This window comes from Rutidosis leptorrhynchoides, chromosome 2 (genome assembly GCF_046630445.1).
Source record: "Rutidosis leptorrhynchoides isolate AG116_Rl617_1_P2 chromosome 2, CSIRO_AGI_Rlap_v1, whole genome shotgun sequence".
Lineage (NCBI taxonomy): Eukaryota > Viridiplantae > Streptophyta > Magnoliopsida > Asterales > Asteraceae > Rutidosis > Rutidosis leptorrhynchoides.
In genome coordinates this window covers 17,890,664-17,909,164 of record NC_092334.1, presented here as the reverse complement: position 1 = coordinate 17,909,164, position 18,501 = coordinate 17,890,664, and the positions used below count along the sequence as shown (strand labels likewise).

At 35.5% G+C, this 18,501-nt stretch overlaps 1 protein-coding gene across 1 annotated transcript; it reads right to left on the bottom strand.

Moving 5' to 3' along the window:
* Positions 1–1,471: 1,471 nt before the first annotated feature.
* On the bottom strand, positions 1,472–18,371 carry LOC139887660 (uncharacterized mitochondrial protein AtMg00820-like). Its single transcript, XM_071870730.1, has 2 exons — positions 18,012–18,371; positions 1,472–1,558 (listed from the first exon to the last, which is right to left on the bottom strand). The coding sequence occupies exons 1-2, from the start codon at positions 18,369–18,371 to the stop codon at positions 1,472–1,474; spliced, it is 447 nt and encodes a 148-aa protein (XP_071726831.1).
* Between the last annotated feature and the right edge of the window lie 130 nt (positions 18,372–18,501).

Here is an 18,501-nt window from a genome sequence, read left to right as displayed (position 1 = left end):
AGGTACTCTGATCCTCACAGGTTGTGTTGATCTAAGTGACCTAGTCCTTTTAAGGACACCTACAGGTTGAGACGAGGATGGTCCAGGTAAGATTCTAGAGGGTTCTATGACCTCCGAGGCTGGTTGCGAGGCTGGTACAGTTGGTTGTTGCTAACCTCGAACCGGAGGAGGTAGACCTACTTCGGTGTAGTATCTATCTATCCTAGTATCATCTGGAGCAACAACGGCCAACAGCCATGGATGAATTCTTCCAGTATGTTCGGTGTTGGGTGTTGTTGGGTGTTGTTGGGTTGTTCATCTTGACCTCAGAGAACACCACCATCGGCATGTGATGAATCTCCGGTACCTGCAAGTTAGAATTCCTGCAACGTTCACGAACAACATGCACAAATAAACATAGTAATCTCTCACAAGGAATGTATTTGGTGCTCTTAGGCTTCTCCACTTGTTGTTGCACCAACTCCCAGACGAGGTTTCCAAAGTCCACCCTTTGTTGATGAACAAAGGCATATAATAGCCTTAGCATGGTCTCAGTAATACCATCAGATCCTCTTGGCGTCATCAACAAGCACCTGTTGATGATGGAATACAAAATATACCACCGAGCATGAAGATGCTTCTTTTGAAATTTGCTGGTAGCAAGTTGTTGATCTCCATCATATCCCAGCTGGTAGACAGAGGTAAGCATCTCTGTTTTGGAAGGAAGAGCTTCTGGATTCCGAACTTCAGGAAGTCCAAAGAACTCTCTAAAGTCAGCCTTTGTGATGCTTTGTCTCTCCGGTACTCCTTTTATCCTGAATGAGAAGTGAGCCGGAATCCCGTGGGGAACAGCAGCTGTAGGTTGTGTTTCTTCAATAAACTTTATGGAGCTGTACCAGAGATGAAGACTCTCAAGAGACATAGGAATAGTCATGTTAAGATATCCCCAGATCTGATGCCTCTCCATAATGGACAACCAGTAATCTTCAGGCAAGGGTGTTATATGAATTTTAAGTTGATGTTATGAATATAGGAATGAACAGTAGATGTAATTGAATTCTGTGATTGTGATCTTCATATGTTTCGAACAGTAGGTTGTTGTGAATTATGAATTTGTATTTTTGAATGATTTTTATGTGTTTTGGTGAAGTCCAAATTTGAGATCCGAATATGTAGATTTGGATGGATACGGATTCGGATAGGTGAGAGTCGGACGAAAAAATTTTGGATGAAGATTCGAATTTTTTCCGGATAAAGATATGAAGATTCATATGAAGATATGAATATCTTCATGATGAAGGTTTGAAGATGTGTGTGTTCGGGTTCGAGGATAAGGTAAACATTCATCGCATTCACTAGGATCTCCTTCGTTTCGATGAAGGGGTGGCTCTGATACCAAATGTAGAGTATAATAGGGATGAATATCGTATAATTGATGGAGAATCTATGAAGATGTGAATGTAGGAAGCTTGTAGAGAGAGAAATAACTATTTCATTCCACAACTTCCTTGAACTTCTTTACATAACTTTGGCTAGGGTGTTGCAGATGTGATGAAGTAGTTGTTTTGAGACATGATTGCTGTAATATAAGAATTGAAGACCATGAAAAGTTAATGATAAATATGTCATTCAATCTTATCAGCCTTTTCAAACCTTTTGTTTTTGATTATCCAAGTTTATATACCCATTTTATTTCATGTAATTAAAACAAATTTCAAGTATGTAAACATTTAAGCATGCACAACACTAGCCATAGAATCTAACAACTTGCATTTGACCATTGTAAACAAAATAATCATGCAATTGTTTGTAAATTTAAGCATAGCATTAAGATGTTTAGCGTATAATGTAATCACAAAATAAAGTAGATTCGGAACCTATGAAATGCAGATTCGGATGTTAAAGTAATCATGCAAATACATCACATAACATTCAAAGAATGAAACCCTTAAATTTGAGTTGTTTTGAAAATTTTCAAACACTTAGAAATTTTCTAAGTATCACTTCAGATTCGGAGGTTCCATTTTCATGTTAAAATTTGAAATAAATGATTACTTAAGCATCTAAAACATTCAATCAATCATAACAACTTTCATAGCATTCAGATTCGCAGGTTAAATCATCTCAGCTTCTCAAGTTTAACCAGATTCGCAGGTTAGATCATATTCGCAAGTAACACAGATTCGCAGGTTTCAAAAACTCATGTATTCACTCATTCAAAGACATAAGATCATTCAGACATGTTAGACCAGTTCATATTAAGTATTCAAACATGTTAAACCTCTTTTGAATCCTTCCGAATCTCTATTTCGGAGATGAGATTCGGAGATAGATTCTCAAGTCTCTAATCCGAGTCCTAACAATCAAATAACAGTCTAATCGAGCAAATAACTTCAATTATATCATAGATCTATGTTATTCATGGAATAATTTCAATCTCTAATCACTTGATTTAGCAGATCTGTTTCAATCATGCCGATTCGCAAGATTGAACAGATTCGCAAGCTCAAATTAAAGAGCTATAAGTGTTGGATCTATGAAATTGTCATTTAATCTGATTTATTGTTATGATTTCTGATTAAAACATGAATTAAAAGTGAGATTTACCAAGTTTTGAAGGTTTTGAGTTAATAGATTCGCAGGTATATCGGATTCGCAGGTTCACTTCAGAATCGCAGGGTCAAATGTAAAAGTGAAGGTTTTGACCTTTTGACTTTCCTATTTATAAACGAATCTGAATTGGACTTGGGCCTTCCGAATCTGATTACTAAGGCCCAATTAAGTTTTTAAAAATGAAATTGAAGGCCTTCCGAATCTGTTACCCGTTTGACTTTTTGACCTTTTAATCTCAATATTAACCTTTATTTTTCTGAATAATTTGAAAGTCCGAATCTTGAACTTTTGGGAACTTCCGAATCTGGGGTTTTGTCAGATTCGGAGGTTGAGTTTAAATGATAAACTCTTATTAAAATCCAAATCTTTTTGGGTTTTAAATGTTTTCGATTTTTATAATTTTTCAAAAAATGAAATTTTGTACTTATTCAAATTAAAAACACAAGTTGTACAAAATTTCAGTGATACCAAGTGTTGTCCGGGTTGTATACTGAAGTGTATACAAGCCTTAGTGAAAATTTTAATAAATTTTAAACAAAAATGTTTTTGTTTTCACTTGTTGAACCAATTTTCCTTCTTTTCTCCCCCTCAAAATGTGATATACATAAGTAAATCATCATTTTGATGTCCCACAAAAATTGTAAACAAACATATGCTCCCCTTTGGATCAAAACGGGTCATGAATTAGTTACCTCCCCCTAACATAACTAATTAAGAGCATATCCCAGGAACAAAATGAATGTAAAGAAATGGAAATCTCCCTAAGTGTAGAAACAAACTAAGGCAACCTATCAGAGTAGTCTTGAAGGATCGTATCTAGAATGCCTAAGTTGTCTACACTAAAGCTCCCCCTTAAACACTAACCTATCAAGCATGAAACTCGCCCTCAAATTAAGAAACGCCCCCTAAACACACTAACCCTAACAATGATCTAGAGTACTAAGAGGCATTATGTTCAACCATTCCAATTTGCTGAATTAAGAATTTTAATCTAGCCTCATCTAAGGGCTTTGTAAACATATCAGCTAATTGTACTTTCGTAGGCACGAAGTATAGTTCGATGTCCTCCTTTTCTACATGATCTTTGATAAAGTGGTATCTAATGTCAATGTGTTTAGTCTTAGAGTGTTGAACCTAGTTACTAGTGATAGCTATGGCCCTTTGAGAATCATAATAGATCCGGGTCTTGGTAATATGAAAGCCGTAGTCTATAAGTTGGGTTTGCATCTACAGAACTTGTGAACAACAGTGAGCTACATCAATGTACTCAGACTCAGCAGTTTATAGAGAAACATAGTTCTATTTCTTGGATGACCAATTGACTAACCTATTCCCCAACATCTGAAGTGATCCAGATGTGCTTTTGCGATCAACATGGCAACCACCATGGTTAGCATCCGTGTATGTGGTAAGGTGGAAATCAGATCCATGAGGATACCAAATTCCAAGGTTAGGTGTACCTTTGAGGTATTGGAAGATTCTAACCACTGCTTTTGAATGGGATTTCTTGGAATTTGACTGAAAGCGTGCACAAACAGTTACCGGAAGAGTAATGTCTGGCCTACTAGCAGTAAGGTACATTAATGAGCCTACCATGCAACGATACAAGGTAATATCAAAGGGTTCCCCATCTTCATCAGCAGTAAGCAAAGTTCTCATTGGGGTTAACATTGTCTTTAAGTCTTGCATTTTAAAACGTTTTAACATATCGTTAATGTATTAGTTTGACTTAAGAAAAATACCGTTTTCTAATTGTTTGACTTGTAACCCCAAGAAGAAACTGAGCTTGTGTAGCATGCTCATCTCAAATTTGTTGGCCATAAGGTCACCAAATTCTTTGCAGAGAGCAAGGGATGAAGAACCAAATATAATATCATCAACGTAAATTTGAACCAAAAGTAAGTGACCTCGGGTTTTACGTATGAAGAGCGTTGTGTCTATGGTTCCTCTGGAGAATCCATTGTCCAGCAAGTACTTTGTGAGAGTCTCATACCAAGCACGTGGTGCTTGTTTCAACCCGTACAAAGCCACCGAGACTATTTAATTCGAACTCAGATATACAGACCGGGAGGCCGAGTTGAAAGTAAGGCTTTTAGCGAATGTTGATAGACAATACAATAGATGTTATCTAACTAAGATTTTAAGTCTTAAGCTAATCAGTATTGGTAAGACGGGTACGTAGACGCACAAGAGAGGTTTTCTAGTCTTTTAATTGAATATAGGGGGCAGGGGAATATAGTAAGAAAGAAAGATCTATAAACGTGGTTGGGATGAGCTGGGTAGTAAACGTGGTTGGGATGAGCTGGGTCAACAATGAAATGTCCCGTTCTTATTGATTAAAAATGTTCCATATTAATTGATGTCGTTGCGAGGTTTTGACCTCTATATGAGATGTTTTTCAAAGACTGCATTCATTTTTAAAACAAACCATAACCTTTATTTCATAAATAAAGGTTTAAAAAGCTTTACGTAGATTATCAAATAATGATAATCTAAAATATCCTGTTTACACACGACCATTACATAATGGTTTACAATACAAATATGTTACATCGAAATCAGTTTCTGGAATGCAGTTTTTACACAATATCATACAAACATGGACTCCAAATCTTGTCCTTATTTTAGTATGCTACAGCGGAAGCTCTTAGTATTCACCTGAGAATAAACATGCTTTAAACGTCAACAAAAATGTTGGTGAGTTATAGGTTTAACCTATATATATCAAATCGTAACAATAGACCACAAGATTTCATATTTCAATACACATCCCATACATAGAGATAAAAATCATTCATATGGTGAACACCTGGTAACCGACATTAACAAGATGCATATATAAGAATATCCCCATCATTCCGGGACACCCTTCGGATATGATATAAATTTCGAAGTACTAAAGCATCCGGTACTTTGGATGGGGTTTGTTAGGCCCAATAGATCTATCTTTAGGATTCGCGTCAATTAGGGTGTCTGTTCCCTAATTCTTAGATTACCAGACTTAATAAAAAGGGGCATATTCGATTTCGATAATTCAACCATAGAATGTAGTTTCACGTACTTGTGTCTATTTTGTAAATCATTTATAAAACCTGCATGTATTCTCATCCCAAAAATATTAGATTTTAAAAGTGGGACTATAACTCACTTTCACAGATTTTTACTTCGTCGGGAAGTAAGACTTGGCCACTGGTTGATTCACGAACCTATAACAATATATACATATATATCAAAGTATGTTCAAAATATATTTATAACACTTTTAATATATTTTGATGTTTTAAGTTTATTAAGTCAACTGTCCTCGTTAGTAACCTACAACTAGTTGTCCACAGTTAGATGTACAGAAATAAATCGATAAATATTATCTTGAATCAATCCACGACCCAGTGTATACGTATCTCAGTATTGATCACAACTCAAACTATATATATTTTGGAATCAACCTCAACCCTGTATAGCTAACTCCAACATTCACATATAGAGTGTCTATGGTTGTTCTGAAATATATATAGATGTGTCGACATGATAGGTCGAAACATTGTATACGTGTCTATGGTATCTCAAGATTACATAATATACAATACAAGTTGATTAAGTTATGGTTGGAATAGATTTGTTACCAATTTTCACGTAGCTAAAATGAGAAAAATTATCCAATCTTGTTTTACCCATAACTTCTTCATTTTAAATCCGTTTTGAGTGAATCAAATTGCTATGGTTTCATATTGAACTCTATTTTATGAATCTAAACAGAAAAAGTATAGGTTTATAGTCGGAAATATAAGTTACAAGTCATTTTTGTAAAGGTAGTCATTTCAGTCGAAAGAACGACGTCTAGATGACCATTTTAGAAAACATACTTCCACTTTGAGTTTAACCATAATTTTTGGATATAGTTTCATGTTCATAATAAAAATCATTTTCTCAGAATAACAACTTTTAAATCAAAGTTTATCATAGTTTTTAATTAACTAACCCAAAACAGCCCGCGGTGTTACTACGACGGCGTAAATCCGGTTTTACGGTGTTTTTTGTGTTTCCAGGTTTTAAATCATTAAGTTAGCATATCATATAGATATAGAACATGTGTTTAGTTGATTTTAAAAGTAAAGTTAGAAGGATTAACTTTTGTTTGCGAACAAGTTTAGAATTAACTAAACTATGTTCTAGTGATTACAAGTTTAAACCTTCGAATAAGATAGCTTTATATGTATGAATCGAATGATGTTATGAACATCATTACTACCTTAAGTTCCTTGGATAAACCTACTGGAAAGAGAAAAATGGATCTAGCTTCAATGGATCCTTGGATGGCTCGAAGTTCTTGAAGCAGAATCATGACACGAAAACAAGTTCAAGTAAGATCATCACTTGAAATAAGATTGTTATAGTTATAGAAATTGAACCAAAGTTTGAATATGATTATTACCTTGTATTAGAATGATAACCTACTGTAAGAAACAAAGATTTCTTGAGGTTGTATGATCACCATACAAGATTGGAAGTGAGCTAGCAAACTTGAAAGTATTCTTGATTTTATGAAACTAGAACTTTTGGAATTTATGAAGAACACTTAGAACTTGAAGATAGAACTTGAGAGAGATCAATTAGATGAAGAAAATTGAAGAATGAAATTGTTTGTAGGTGTTTTTGGTCGTTGGTGTATGGATTAGATATAAAGGATATGTAATTTTGTTTTCATGTAAATAAGTCATGAATGATTACTCATATTTTTGTAATTTTATGAGATATTTCATGCTAGTTGCCAAATGATGGTTCCCACATGTGTTAGGTGACTCACATGGGCTGCTAAGAGCTGATCATTGGAGTGTATATACCAATAGTACATACATCTAAAAGCTGTGTATTGTACGAGTACGAATACGGGTGCATACGAGTAGAATTGTTGATGAAACTGAACGAGGATGTAATTGTAAGCATTTTTGTTAAGTAGAAGTATTTTGATAAGTGTATTGAAGTCTTTAAAAAGTGTATAAATACATATTAAAACACTACATGTATATACATTTTAACTGAGTCGTTAAGTCATCGTTAGTCGTTACATGTAAGTGTTGTTTTGAAACCTTTAGGTTAACGATCTTGTTAAATGTTGTTAACCCAATGTTTATAATATCAAATGAGATTTTAAATTATTATATTATCATGATATTATCATGTATGAATATCTCTTAATATGATATATATACATTAAATGTCTTTACAACGATAATCGTTACATATATGTCTCGTTTAAAAATCATTAAGTTAGTAGTCTTGTTTTTACATATGTAGTTCATTGTTAATATACTTAATGATATATTTACTTATCATAGTATCATGTTAACTATATATATATCCATATATATGTCATCATATAGTTTTTACAAGTTTTAACGTTCGTGAATCACCAGTCAACTTGGGTGGTCAATTGTCTATATGAAACATATTTCAATTAATCAAGTCTTAACAAGTTTGATTGCTTAACATGTTGGAAACATTTAATCATGTAAATATCAATCTCAATTAATATATATAAACATGGAAAAGTTCGGGTCACTACAGTACCTACCCGTTAAATAAATTTCGTCCCGAAATTTTAAGCTGTTGAAGGTGTTGACGAATCTTCTGGAAATAGATTCGGGTATTTCTTCTTCATCTGATCTTCACGCTCCCAGGTGAACTCGGGTCCTCTACGAGCATTCCATCGAACCTTAACAATTGGTATCTTGTTTTGCTTAAGTCTTTTAACCTCACGATCCATTATTTCGACGGGTTCTTCGATGAATTAAAGTTTTTCGTTGATTTGGATTTCATCTAACGGAATAGTGAGATCTTCTTTAGCAAAACATTTCTTCAAATTCGAGACGTGGAAAGTGTTATGTACAGCCGCGAGTTGTTGAGGTAACTCTAGTCGGTAAGCTACTGGTCCGACACGATCAATAATCTTGAATGGTCCAATATACCTTGGATTTAATTTCCCTCGTTTACCAAATCGAACAACGCCTTTCCAAGGTGCAACTTTAAGCATGACCATCTCTCCAATTTCAAATTCTATATCTTTTCTTTTAATGTCAGCGTAGCTCTTTTGTCGACTTTGGGCGGTTTTTAACCGTTGTTGAATTTGGATGATCTTCTTGGTAGTTTCTTGTATAATCTCCGGACCCGTAATCTGTCTATCCCCCACTTCACTCCAACAAATCGGAGACCTGCACTTTCTACCATAAAGTGCTTCAAACGGCGCCATCTCAATGCTTGAATGGTAGCTGTTGTTGTAGGAAAATTCTGCTAACGGTAGATGTCGATCCCAACTGTTTCCGAAATCAATAACACATGCTTATAGCATGTCTTCAAGCGTTTGTATCGTCCTTTCACTCTGCCCATCAGTTTGTGGATGATAGGCAGTACTCATGTCTAGATGAGTTCCTAATGCTTGCTGTAATGTCTGCCAGAATCTTGAAATAAATCTGCCATCCCTATCAGAGATAATAGAGATTGGTATTCCATGTCTGGAGACGACTTCCTTCAAATACAGTCGTGCTAACTTCTCCATCTTGTCATCTTCTCTTATTGGTAGGAAGTGTGCTGATTTGGTGAGACGATCAACTATTACCCAAATAGTATCAAAACCACTTGCAGTCTTTGGCAATTTAGTGATGAAATCCATGGTAATGTTTTCCCATTTCCATTCCGGGATTTCGGGTTGTTGAAGTAGACCTGATGGTTTCTGATGCTCAACTTTGACCTTAGAACACGTCAAACATTCTCCTACGTATTTAGCAACATCGGCTTTCATACCCGGCCACCAAAAATGTTTCTTGAGATCCTTGTACATCTTCCCCGTTCCAGGATGTATTGAGTATCTGGTTTTATGAGCTTCTCTAAGTACCATTTCTCTCATATCTCCAAATTTTGGTACCCAAATCCTTTCAGCCCTATACCGGGTTCCGTCTTCCCGAATATTAAGATGCTTCTCCGATCCTTTGGGTATTTCATCCTTTAAATTTCCCTCTTTTAAAACTCCTTGTTGCGCCTCCTTTATTTGAGTAGTAATGTTATTATGAATCATTATATTCATAGATTTTACTCGAATGGGTTCTCTGTCCTTCCTGCTCAAGGCATCGGCTACCACATTTGCCTTCCCCGGGTGGTAACGAATCTCAAAGTCGTAATCATTCAATAATTCAATCCACCTACGCTGCCTCATATTCAGTTGTTTCTGATTAAATATGTGTTGAAGACTTTTGTGGTCGGTATATATAATACTTTTGACCCCATATAAGTAGTGCCTCCAAGTCTTTAATGCAAAAACAACCGCGCCTAATTCCAAATCATGCGTCGTATAATTTTGTTCGTGAATCTTCAATTGTCTAGACGCATAAGCAATCACCTTCGTTCGTTGCATTAATACACAACCGAGACCTTGCTTTGATGCATCACAATAAATCACAAAATCATCATTCCCTTCAGGCAATGACAATATAGGTGCCGTAGTTAGCTTTTTCTTCAATAACTGAAACGCTTTCTCTTGTTTATCATTCCATTCAAATTTCTTCCCTTTATGCGTTAATGCAGTCAAGGGTTTTGCTATTCTGGAAAAGTCTTGGATGAACCTTCTGTAGTAACCAACTAGTCCTAAAAACTGGCGTATGTGTTTCGGAGTTTTCGGGGTTTCCCACTTTTCAACAGTTTCTATCTTTGCCGGATCCACCTTAATACCTTCTTTGTTCACTATGTGACCGAGGAATTGAACTTCTTCCAACCAAAATGCACACTTTGAAAACTTAGCGTACAATTCTTCCTTCCTCAATACTTCTAACACCTTTCTCAAATGTTCACCGTGTTCTTGGTCATTCTTTGAGTAAATAAGTATGTCATCAATGAAAACAATGACAAACTTGTCAAGGTATGGTCCACACACTCGGTTCATAAGGTCCATGAACACAGCTGGTGCATTAGTTAAACCAAACGGCATGACCATAAACTCGTAATGACCGTAACGTGTTCTGAAAGCAGTCTTTGGAATATCATCTTCTTTCACCCGCATTTGATGATACCCGGAACGTAAGTCAATCTTTGAATAAACAGACGAGCCTTGTAGTTGGTCAAATAAGTCATCGATTCTCGGTAGTGGGTAGCGGTTCTTGATGGTAAGTTTGTTCAACTCTCGGTAGTCGATACACAACCTGAATGTACCATCTTTCTTCTTGACAAACAAAACAGGAGCTCCCCACGGTGATGTGCTTGGTCGAATGAAACCACGCTCTAAAAGTTCTTGTAATTGGCTTTGTAGTTCTTTCATCTCACTGGGTGCGAGTTTGTAAGGAGCACGAGCTAATGGTGCAGCTCCTGGTACAAGATCTATTTGAAATTCAACGGATCGATGTGGGGGTAATCCCGGTAATTCTTTCGGAAATACATCAGGAAATTCTTTTGCAATGGGAACATCATTGATGCTCTTTTCTTCAGTTTGTACTTTCTCGACGTGTGCTAGAACAGCATAGCAACCTTTTCTTATTAGTTTTTGTGCCTTCAAATTACTAATAAGATGTAGCTTCGTGTTGCCCTTTTCTCCGTACACCATTAAGGGTTTTCCTTTTTCTCGTATAATGCGAATTGCATTTTTGTAACAGACGATCTCTGCTTTCAATTCTTTCAACCAGTCCATACCGATTATCACATCAAAACTCCCTAACTCTACTGGTATCAAATCAATCTTAAATGTTTCGCTAACCAGTTTAATTTCTCGATTCCGACATATATTATCTGCTGAAATTAATTTACCATTTGCTAATTCGAGTAAAAATTTACTATCCAAAGGCGTCAATGGACAACTTAATTTAGCACAAAAATCTCTACTCATATAGCTTCTATCCGCACCCGAATCAAATAAAACGTAAGCAGATTTATTGTCAATAAGAAACGTACCCGTAACAAGCTCCGGGTCTTCCTGTGCCTCTGCCGCATTAATATTGAAAACTCTTCCGCGGCCTTGTCCATTCGTGTTCTCCTGGTTCGGGAAATTTCTAATAATGTGGCCTGGTTTTCCACATTTATAACAAACTACATTGGCATAACTTGCTCCGACACTACTTGCTCCGCCATTTTTCGTTCTATTAACCCCTGGTCTGTAGACCTCACACTTCGCCGCGCTATGACCGTTTCTTTTACACTTGTTGCAAAATTTGGTGCAGAACCCCGAGTGATACTTTTCACACCTTTGGCATAGCTGCTTCTGATTGTTGTTGTTGTTGTTGCGGTTATTATTGTTGTTAGGATGATTGTTGTAGTTGTTGTTGTTGTTGTTGTTGTTGTTGGGCCGTTTGTTGTAGTTGCGATTGATGTTGCGATTGTTGGGATAATTGTTGCGATTATTGTTGTAATTGCTGTTGTTGTTGTATTGGTGATTCTTATCACCGTTTTCCTCCCACTTTCTTTTGACTTGCTTCACATTGGCCTCTTCAGCAGTCTGTTCTTTAATTCTTTCTTCAATCTGGTTCACTAGTTTGTGAGCCATTCTACATGCCTGTTGTATGGAGGCGGGCTCGTGTGAACTTATATCTTCTTGGATTCTTTCCGGTAATCCTTTCACAAACGCGTCGATCTTCTCTTCCTCATCTTCGAATGCTCCCGGACACAATAGGCACAATTCTGTGAATCATCTTTCGTACGTGGTAATATCAAATCCTTGGGTTCGTAACCCTCTAAGTTATGTCTTGAGCTTATTGACCTCGGTTCTGGGACGGTACTTCTCGTTCATCAAGTGCTTGAATGCTGACCACGGTAGTGCGTACGCATCGTCTTGTCCCACTTGCTCTAGATAGGTATTCCACCATGTTAACGCAGAACCTGTGAAGGTATGCGTAGCGTACTTCACTTTGTCCTCTTCAGTACACTTACTTATGGCAAACACCGATTCAACCTTCTCGGTCCACCGTTTCAATCCGATCGATCCTTCGGTTCCATCAAATTCCAAAGGTTTGCAGGCAGTGAATTCTTTGTAGGTGCATCCTACACGATTTCCTGTACTGCTAGATCCAAGGTTATTGTTGGTATGTAGTGCAGCCTGTACTGCGGCTATGTTTGAAGCTAAGAAAGTACGGAATTCCTCTTCATTCATATTCACGGTGTGTCGAGTAGTTGGTGCCATTTCCTTCAAAATAGTTAAATGGAACAAGTTAATCATACAGAATATTAAGAGTAGTTAATAGTATTTCGTAGCATAATATGAACTCATTTATAAAAGCTTTTTCTTCATATTAGCGTTTTATAAGTTTAAATTCGGGTAGTACCTACCCGTTAAGTTCATACTTAGTAGCTAATATACAATTCAACTACTACAATTCTATATGAAAAACTGATTATAATAATATTTCGCGTTCAAACTTTTACACAATATTTTACAAACTTACAATACCGCTTATTTTACATATAGCATGAAATATAGCACACAATAAATTTGATACAAGATGGTTGTGAAGATAATTCTAGCTAGTACACAAGTCGTTCAGCAAAGGCAATAAAGACACGTAATTCATACGTCCAGAAACAAGTCATGCATTCTGGTTTTTACTAGGATTACTTCCCATCCTTGGTCTTGTGGAACATAACCGTTATGGCCGTTGATAAGACAGCGTGTTGTAACGTCGTCAAAGGGACGAGGGTTACGTAATGTCCAACAGTCCCGTAACAATCTAAAAACCTCATTTCTTACCCCAATTACCGACTCCGTCACTTGTGGGAACGTTTTGTTTAATAGTTGTAGCCCGATGTTCTTGTTCTCACTTTGGTGAGAAGCGAACATTACTAATCCGTAAGCATAACATGCTTCTTTATGTTGCATGTTAGCCGCTTTTTCTAAATCACGAAGTCCAATATTCGGATATATTGAGTCAAAATAATTTCTTAACCCATTACGTAAAATAGCATTTGGGTTCCCCGCAATATATGCGCCAAAGTAAACACATCGTAACTTATGGATTTCCCAATGTGATATCCCCCATCTTCCGAACGAAAGCCTTTTATAAACCAAGGCATTCTTGGAACGTTCTTCGAATGTCTTACAAACTGATCTCGCCTTAAATAGTTGTGCCGAAGAATTCTGACCGACTCTAGACAAGATTTCATCAATCATGTCTCCGGGTAGGTCTCTTAAAATATTGGGTTGTCTATCCATTTTGTGTTTTTATACTGTAAAATAGACAAGAGTTAGATTCATAAAAAAAAATACTTATTAATACAAGCAATTTTTACATATATCATAAAGCATAAGCACACTATATTACATATATTACACCACACGAATACAACTATCTTATTCCGACTCGCTTGTTTCTTCTTCTTCGGTTTTGGTTCGTTTTGCCAAATTTCTAGGGATATATGATGTTCCCCTAATACGAGCCGTCGTGATCCACATTGGTTTAGAAAAACCTGGTGGTTTAGAGGTTCCCGGGTCATTGTTACAACTTAAGGACTTCGGGGGTTGACGATACATATAAAGTTCATCGGGGTTGGAATTAGATTTCTCTATTTTTATGCCCTTTCCCTTATTATTTTCTTTTGCCTTTTTAAATTCAGTTGGGGTAATTTCTATAACATCATCGGAATTCTCGTTGGAATCCGATTCATCGGAGAATTGGTAATCCTACCAATATTTTGCTTCCTTGGCGGAAACACCATTGACCATAATTAACCTTGGTCGGTTGGTTGAGGATTTTCTTTTACTTAACCGTTTTATTATTTCCCCCACCGGTTCTATTTCTTCATCCGGTTCCGATTCTTCTTCCGGTTCCGATTCTTCTTCCGGTTCCGACTCTTCTTCCGGTTCCTCTTCGGGAACTTGTGAATCAGTCCACGAATCATTCCAATTTACATTTGACTCTTCATTATTATTAGGTGAGTCAATGGGACTTGTTCTAGAGGTAGACATCTATCACATAATATCAAACGCGTTAAGAGATTAATATATCACATAATATTCACATGTTAAAAATATATAGTTTCCAACAAAATTTGTTAAGCAATCATTTTTCAAGTAAACACGGTCGAAGTCCAGACTCACTAATGCATCCTAACAAACTCGATAAGACACACTAATGCAAAATTCTGGTTCTTTAAGACCAACGCTCGGATACCAACTGAAATGTCCCGTTCTTATTGATTAAAAACGTTCCATATTAATTGATGTCGTTGCGAGGTTTTGACCTCTATATGAGACGTTTTTCAAAGACTGCATTCATTTTTAAAACAAACCATAACCTTTATTTCATAAATAAAGGTTTAAAAAGCTTTACGTAGATTATCAAATAATGATAATCTAAATTATCCTGTTTACACACGACCATTACATAATGGTTTACAATGCAAATATGTTACATCGAAATCAGTTTCTGGAATGCAGTTTTTACACAATATCATACAAACATGGACTCCAAATCTTGTCCTTATTTTAGTATGCTACAGCGGAAGCTCTTAGTATTCACCTGAGAATAAACATGCTTTAAACGTCAACAAAAATGTTGGTGAGTTATAGGTTTAACCTATATATATCAAATCGTAACAATAGACCACAAGATTTCATATTTCAATACACATCCCATACATAGAGATAAAAATCATTCATATGGTGAACACCTGGTAATCGACATTAACAAGATGCATATATAAGAATATCCCCATCATTCCGGGACACCCTTCGGATATGATATAAATTTCGAAGTACTAAAGCATCCGGTACTTTGGATGGGGTTTGTTAGGCCCAATAGATCTATCTTTAGGATTCGCGTCAATTAGGGTGTCTGTTCCCTAATTCTTAGATTACCAGACTTAATAAAAAGGGGCATATTCGATTTCGATAATTCAACCATAGAATGTAGTTTCACGTACTTGTGTCTATTTTGTAAATCATTTATAAAACCTGCATGTATTCTCATCCCAAAAATATTAGATTTTAAAAGTGGGACTATAACTCACTTTCACAGATTTTTACTTCGTCGGGAAGTAAGACTTGGCCACTGGTTGATTCACGAACCTATAACAATATATACATATATATCAAAGTATGTTCAAAATATATTTATAACACTTTTAATATATTTTGATGTTTTAAGTTTATTAAGTCAGCTGTCCTCGTTAGTAACCTACAACTAGTTGTCCACAGTTAGATGTACAGAAATAAATCGATAAATATTATCTTGAATCAATCCACGACCCAGTGTATACGTATCTCAGTATTGATCACAACTCAAACTATATATATTTTGGAATCAACCTCAACCCTGTATAGCTAACTCCAACATTCACATATAGAGTGTCTATGGTTGTTCTGAAATATATATAGATGTGTCGACATGATAGGTCGAAATATTGTATACGTGTCTATGGTATCTCAAGATTACATAATATACAATACAAGTTGATTAAGTTATGGTTGGAATAGATTTGTTACCAATTTTCACGTAGCTAAAATGAGAAAAATTATCCAATCTTGTTTTACCCATAACTTCTTCATTTTAAATCCGTTTTGAGTGAATCAAATTGCTATGGTTTCATATTGAACTCTATTTTATGAATCTAAACAGAAAAAGTATAGATTTATAGTCGGAAAAATAAGTTACAAGTCATTTTTGTAAAGGTAGTCATTTCAGTCGAAAGAACGACGTCTAGATGACCATTTTAGAAAACATACTTCCACTTTGAGTTTAACCATAATTTTTGGATATAGTTTCATGTTCATAATAAAAATCATTTTCTCAGAATAACAACTTTTAAATCAAAGTTTATCATAGTTTTTAATTAACTAACCCAAAACAGCCCGCGGTGTTACTACGACGGCGTAAATCCGGTTTTACGGTGTTTTTCGTGTTTCCAGGTTTTAAATCATTAAGTTAGCATATCATATAGATATAGAACATGTGTTTAGTTGATTTTAAAAGTCAAGTTAGAAGGATTAACTTTTGTTTGCGAACAAGTTTAGAATTAACTAAACTATGTTCTAGTGATTACAAGTTTAAACCTTCGAATAAGATAGCTTTATATGTATGAATCGAATGATGTTATGAACATCATTACTATCTTAAGTTCCTTGGATAAACCTACTGGAAAAGAGAAAAATGGATCTAGCTTCAATGGATCCTTGGATGGCTCGAAGTTCTTGAAGCAGAATCATGACACGAAAACAAGTTCAAGTAAGATCATCACTTGAAATAAGATTGTTATAGTTATAGAAATTGAACCAAAGTTTGAATATGATTATTACCTTGTATTAGAATGATAACCTACTGTAAGAAACAAAGATTTCTTGAGGTTGGATGATCACCTTACAAGATTGGAAGTGAGCTAGCAAACTTGAAAGTATTCTTGATTTTATGAAACTAGAACTTTTGGAATTTATGAAGAACACTTAGAACTTGAAGATAGAACTTGAGAGAGATCAATTAGATGAAGAAAATTGAAGAATGAAAGTGTTTGTAGGTGTTTTTGGTCGTTGGTGTATGGATTAGATATAAAGGATATGTAATTTTGTTTTCATGTAAATAAGTCATGAATGATTACTCATATTTTTGTAATTTTATGAGATATTTCATGCTAGTTGCCAAATGATGGTTCCCACATGTGTTAGGTGACTCAAATGGGCTGCTAAGAGCTGATCATTGGAGTGTATATACCAATAGTACATACATCTAAAAGCTGTGTATTGTACGAGTACGAATACGGGTGCATACGAGTAGAATTGTTGATGAAACTGAACGAGGATGTAATTGTAAGCATTTTTGTTAAGTAGAAGTATTTTGATAAGTGTATTGAAGTCTTTCAAAAGTGTATTAATACATATTAAAACACTACATGTATATACATTTTAACTGAGTCGTTAAGTCATCGTTAGTCGTTACATGTAAGTGTTGTTTTGAAACCTTTAGGTTAACGATCTTGTTAAATGTTGTTAACCCAATGTTTATAATATCAAATGAGATTTTAAATTATTATATTATCATGATATTATCATGTATGAATATCTCTTAATATGATATATATACATTAAATGTCTTTACAACGATAATCGTTACATATATGTCTCGTTTAAAAATCATTAAGTTAGTAGTCTTGTTTTTACATATGTAGTTCATTGTTAATATACTTAATGATATATTTACTTATCATAGTATCATGTTAACTATATATATATCCATATATATGTCATCAAATAGTTTTTACAAGTTTTAACGTTCGTGAATCACCAGTCAACTTGGGTGGTCAATTGTCTATATGAAACATATTTCAATTAATCAAGTCTTAACAAGTTTGATTGCTTAACATGTTGGAAACATTTAATAATGTAAATATCAATCTCAATTAATATATATAAACATTGAAAAGTTCGGGTCACTACAAACAAAGCCTTCAGGTTGATCTACGTATACCTCCTCTTGAAGATCTCCATTAAGAAATGCCATCTTGACATCCATCTGGTAGACCGTGAACTTCATGAAAGAAGCATAGGCTAGAAACATACGAATAGCCTCGATTCTTGCAACCGAAGAAAATGTCTCATCGTAGTCAAGTCCTTCTTGTTGTCGATACCCTTTGGCCACAAGACGTGCCTTGTTTCGAACCACGATACCATCAGAATCTTTCTTATTCTTGAATATCCACTTAACCCCAATAGGTTTCTGGTTCTCCAGTCGTGGAACCAACCGCCAAACCTTTAACCTATCAAATTGACTGATCTCCTCCTGCATAGCAATTGCCCAATACGGATCCTGGAGAGCTTGAGCAACCATTGTTGGTTCGATCTTACTTAGAAAAGCTGCAAACAAACACACATTGCGAGAAGCTCGTCGTGTACGAACTGGATCTGTAGCATTGCCAATAATCAATTCAATTGGATGATCTTTGGTCCTTCGGGTGTGA

Bases quoted from the DNA above. Each gene is read 5' to 3' on its own strand.
- LOC139887660 (XM_071870730.1), bottom strand. From the start codon at position 18,371: ATGGTTGCTCAAGCTCTCCAGGATCCGTATTGGGCAATTGCTATGCAG. The intron at 1,559-18,011 runs GTATACGTAGAT...CTTATATTACAG, and splicing joins ATGGAGATCTTCAAGAGGAG to CAATCATGTCTCAAAACAAC.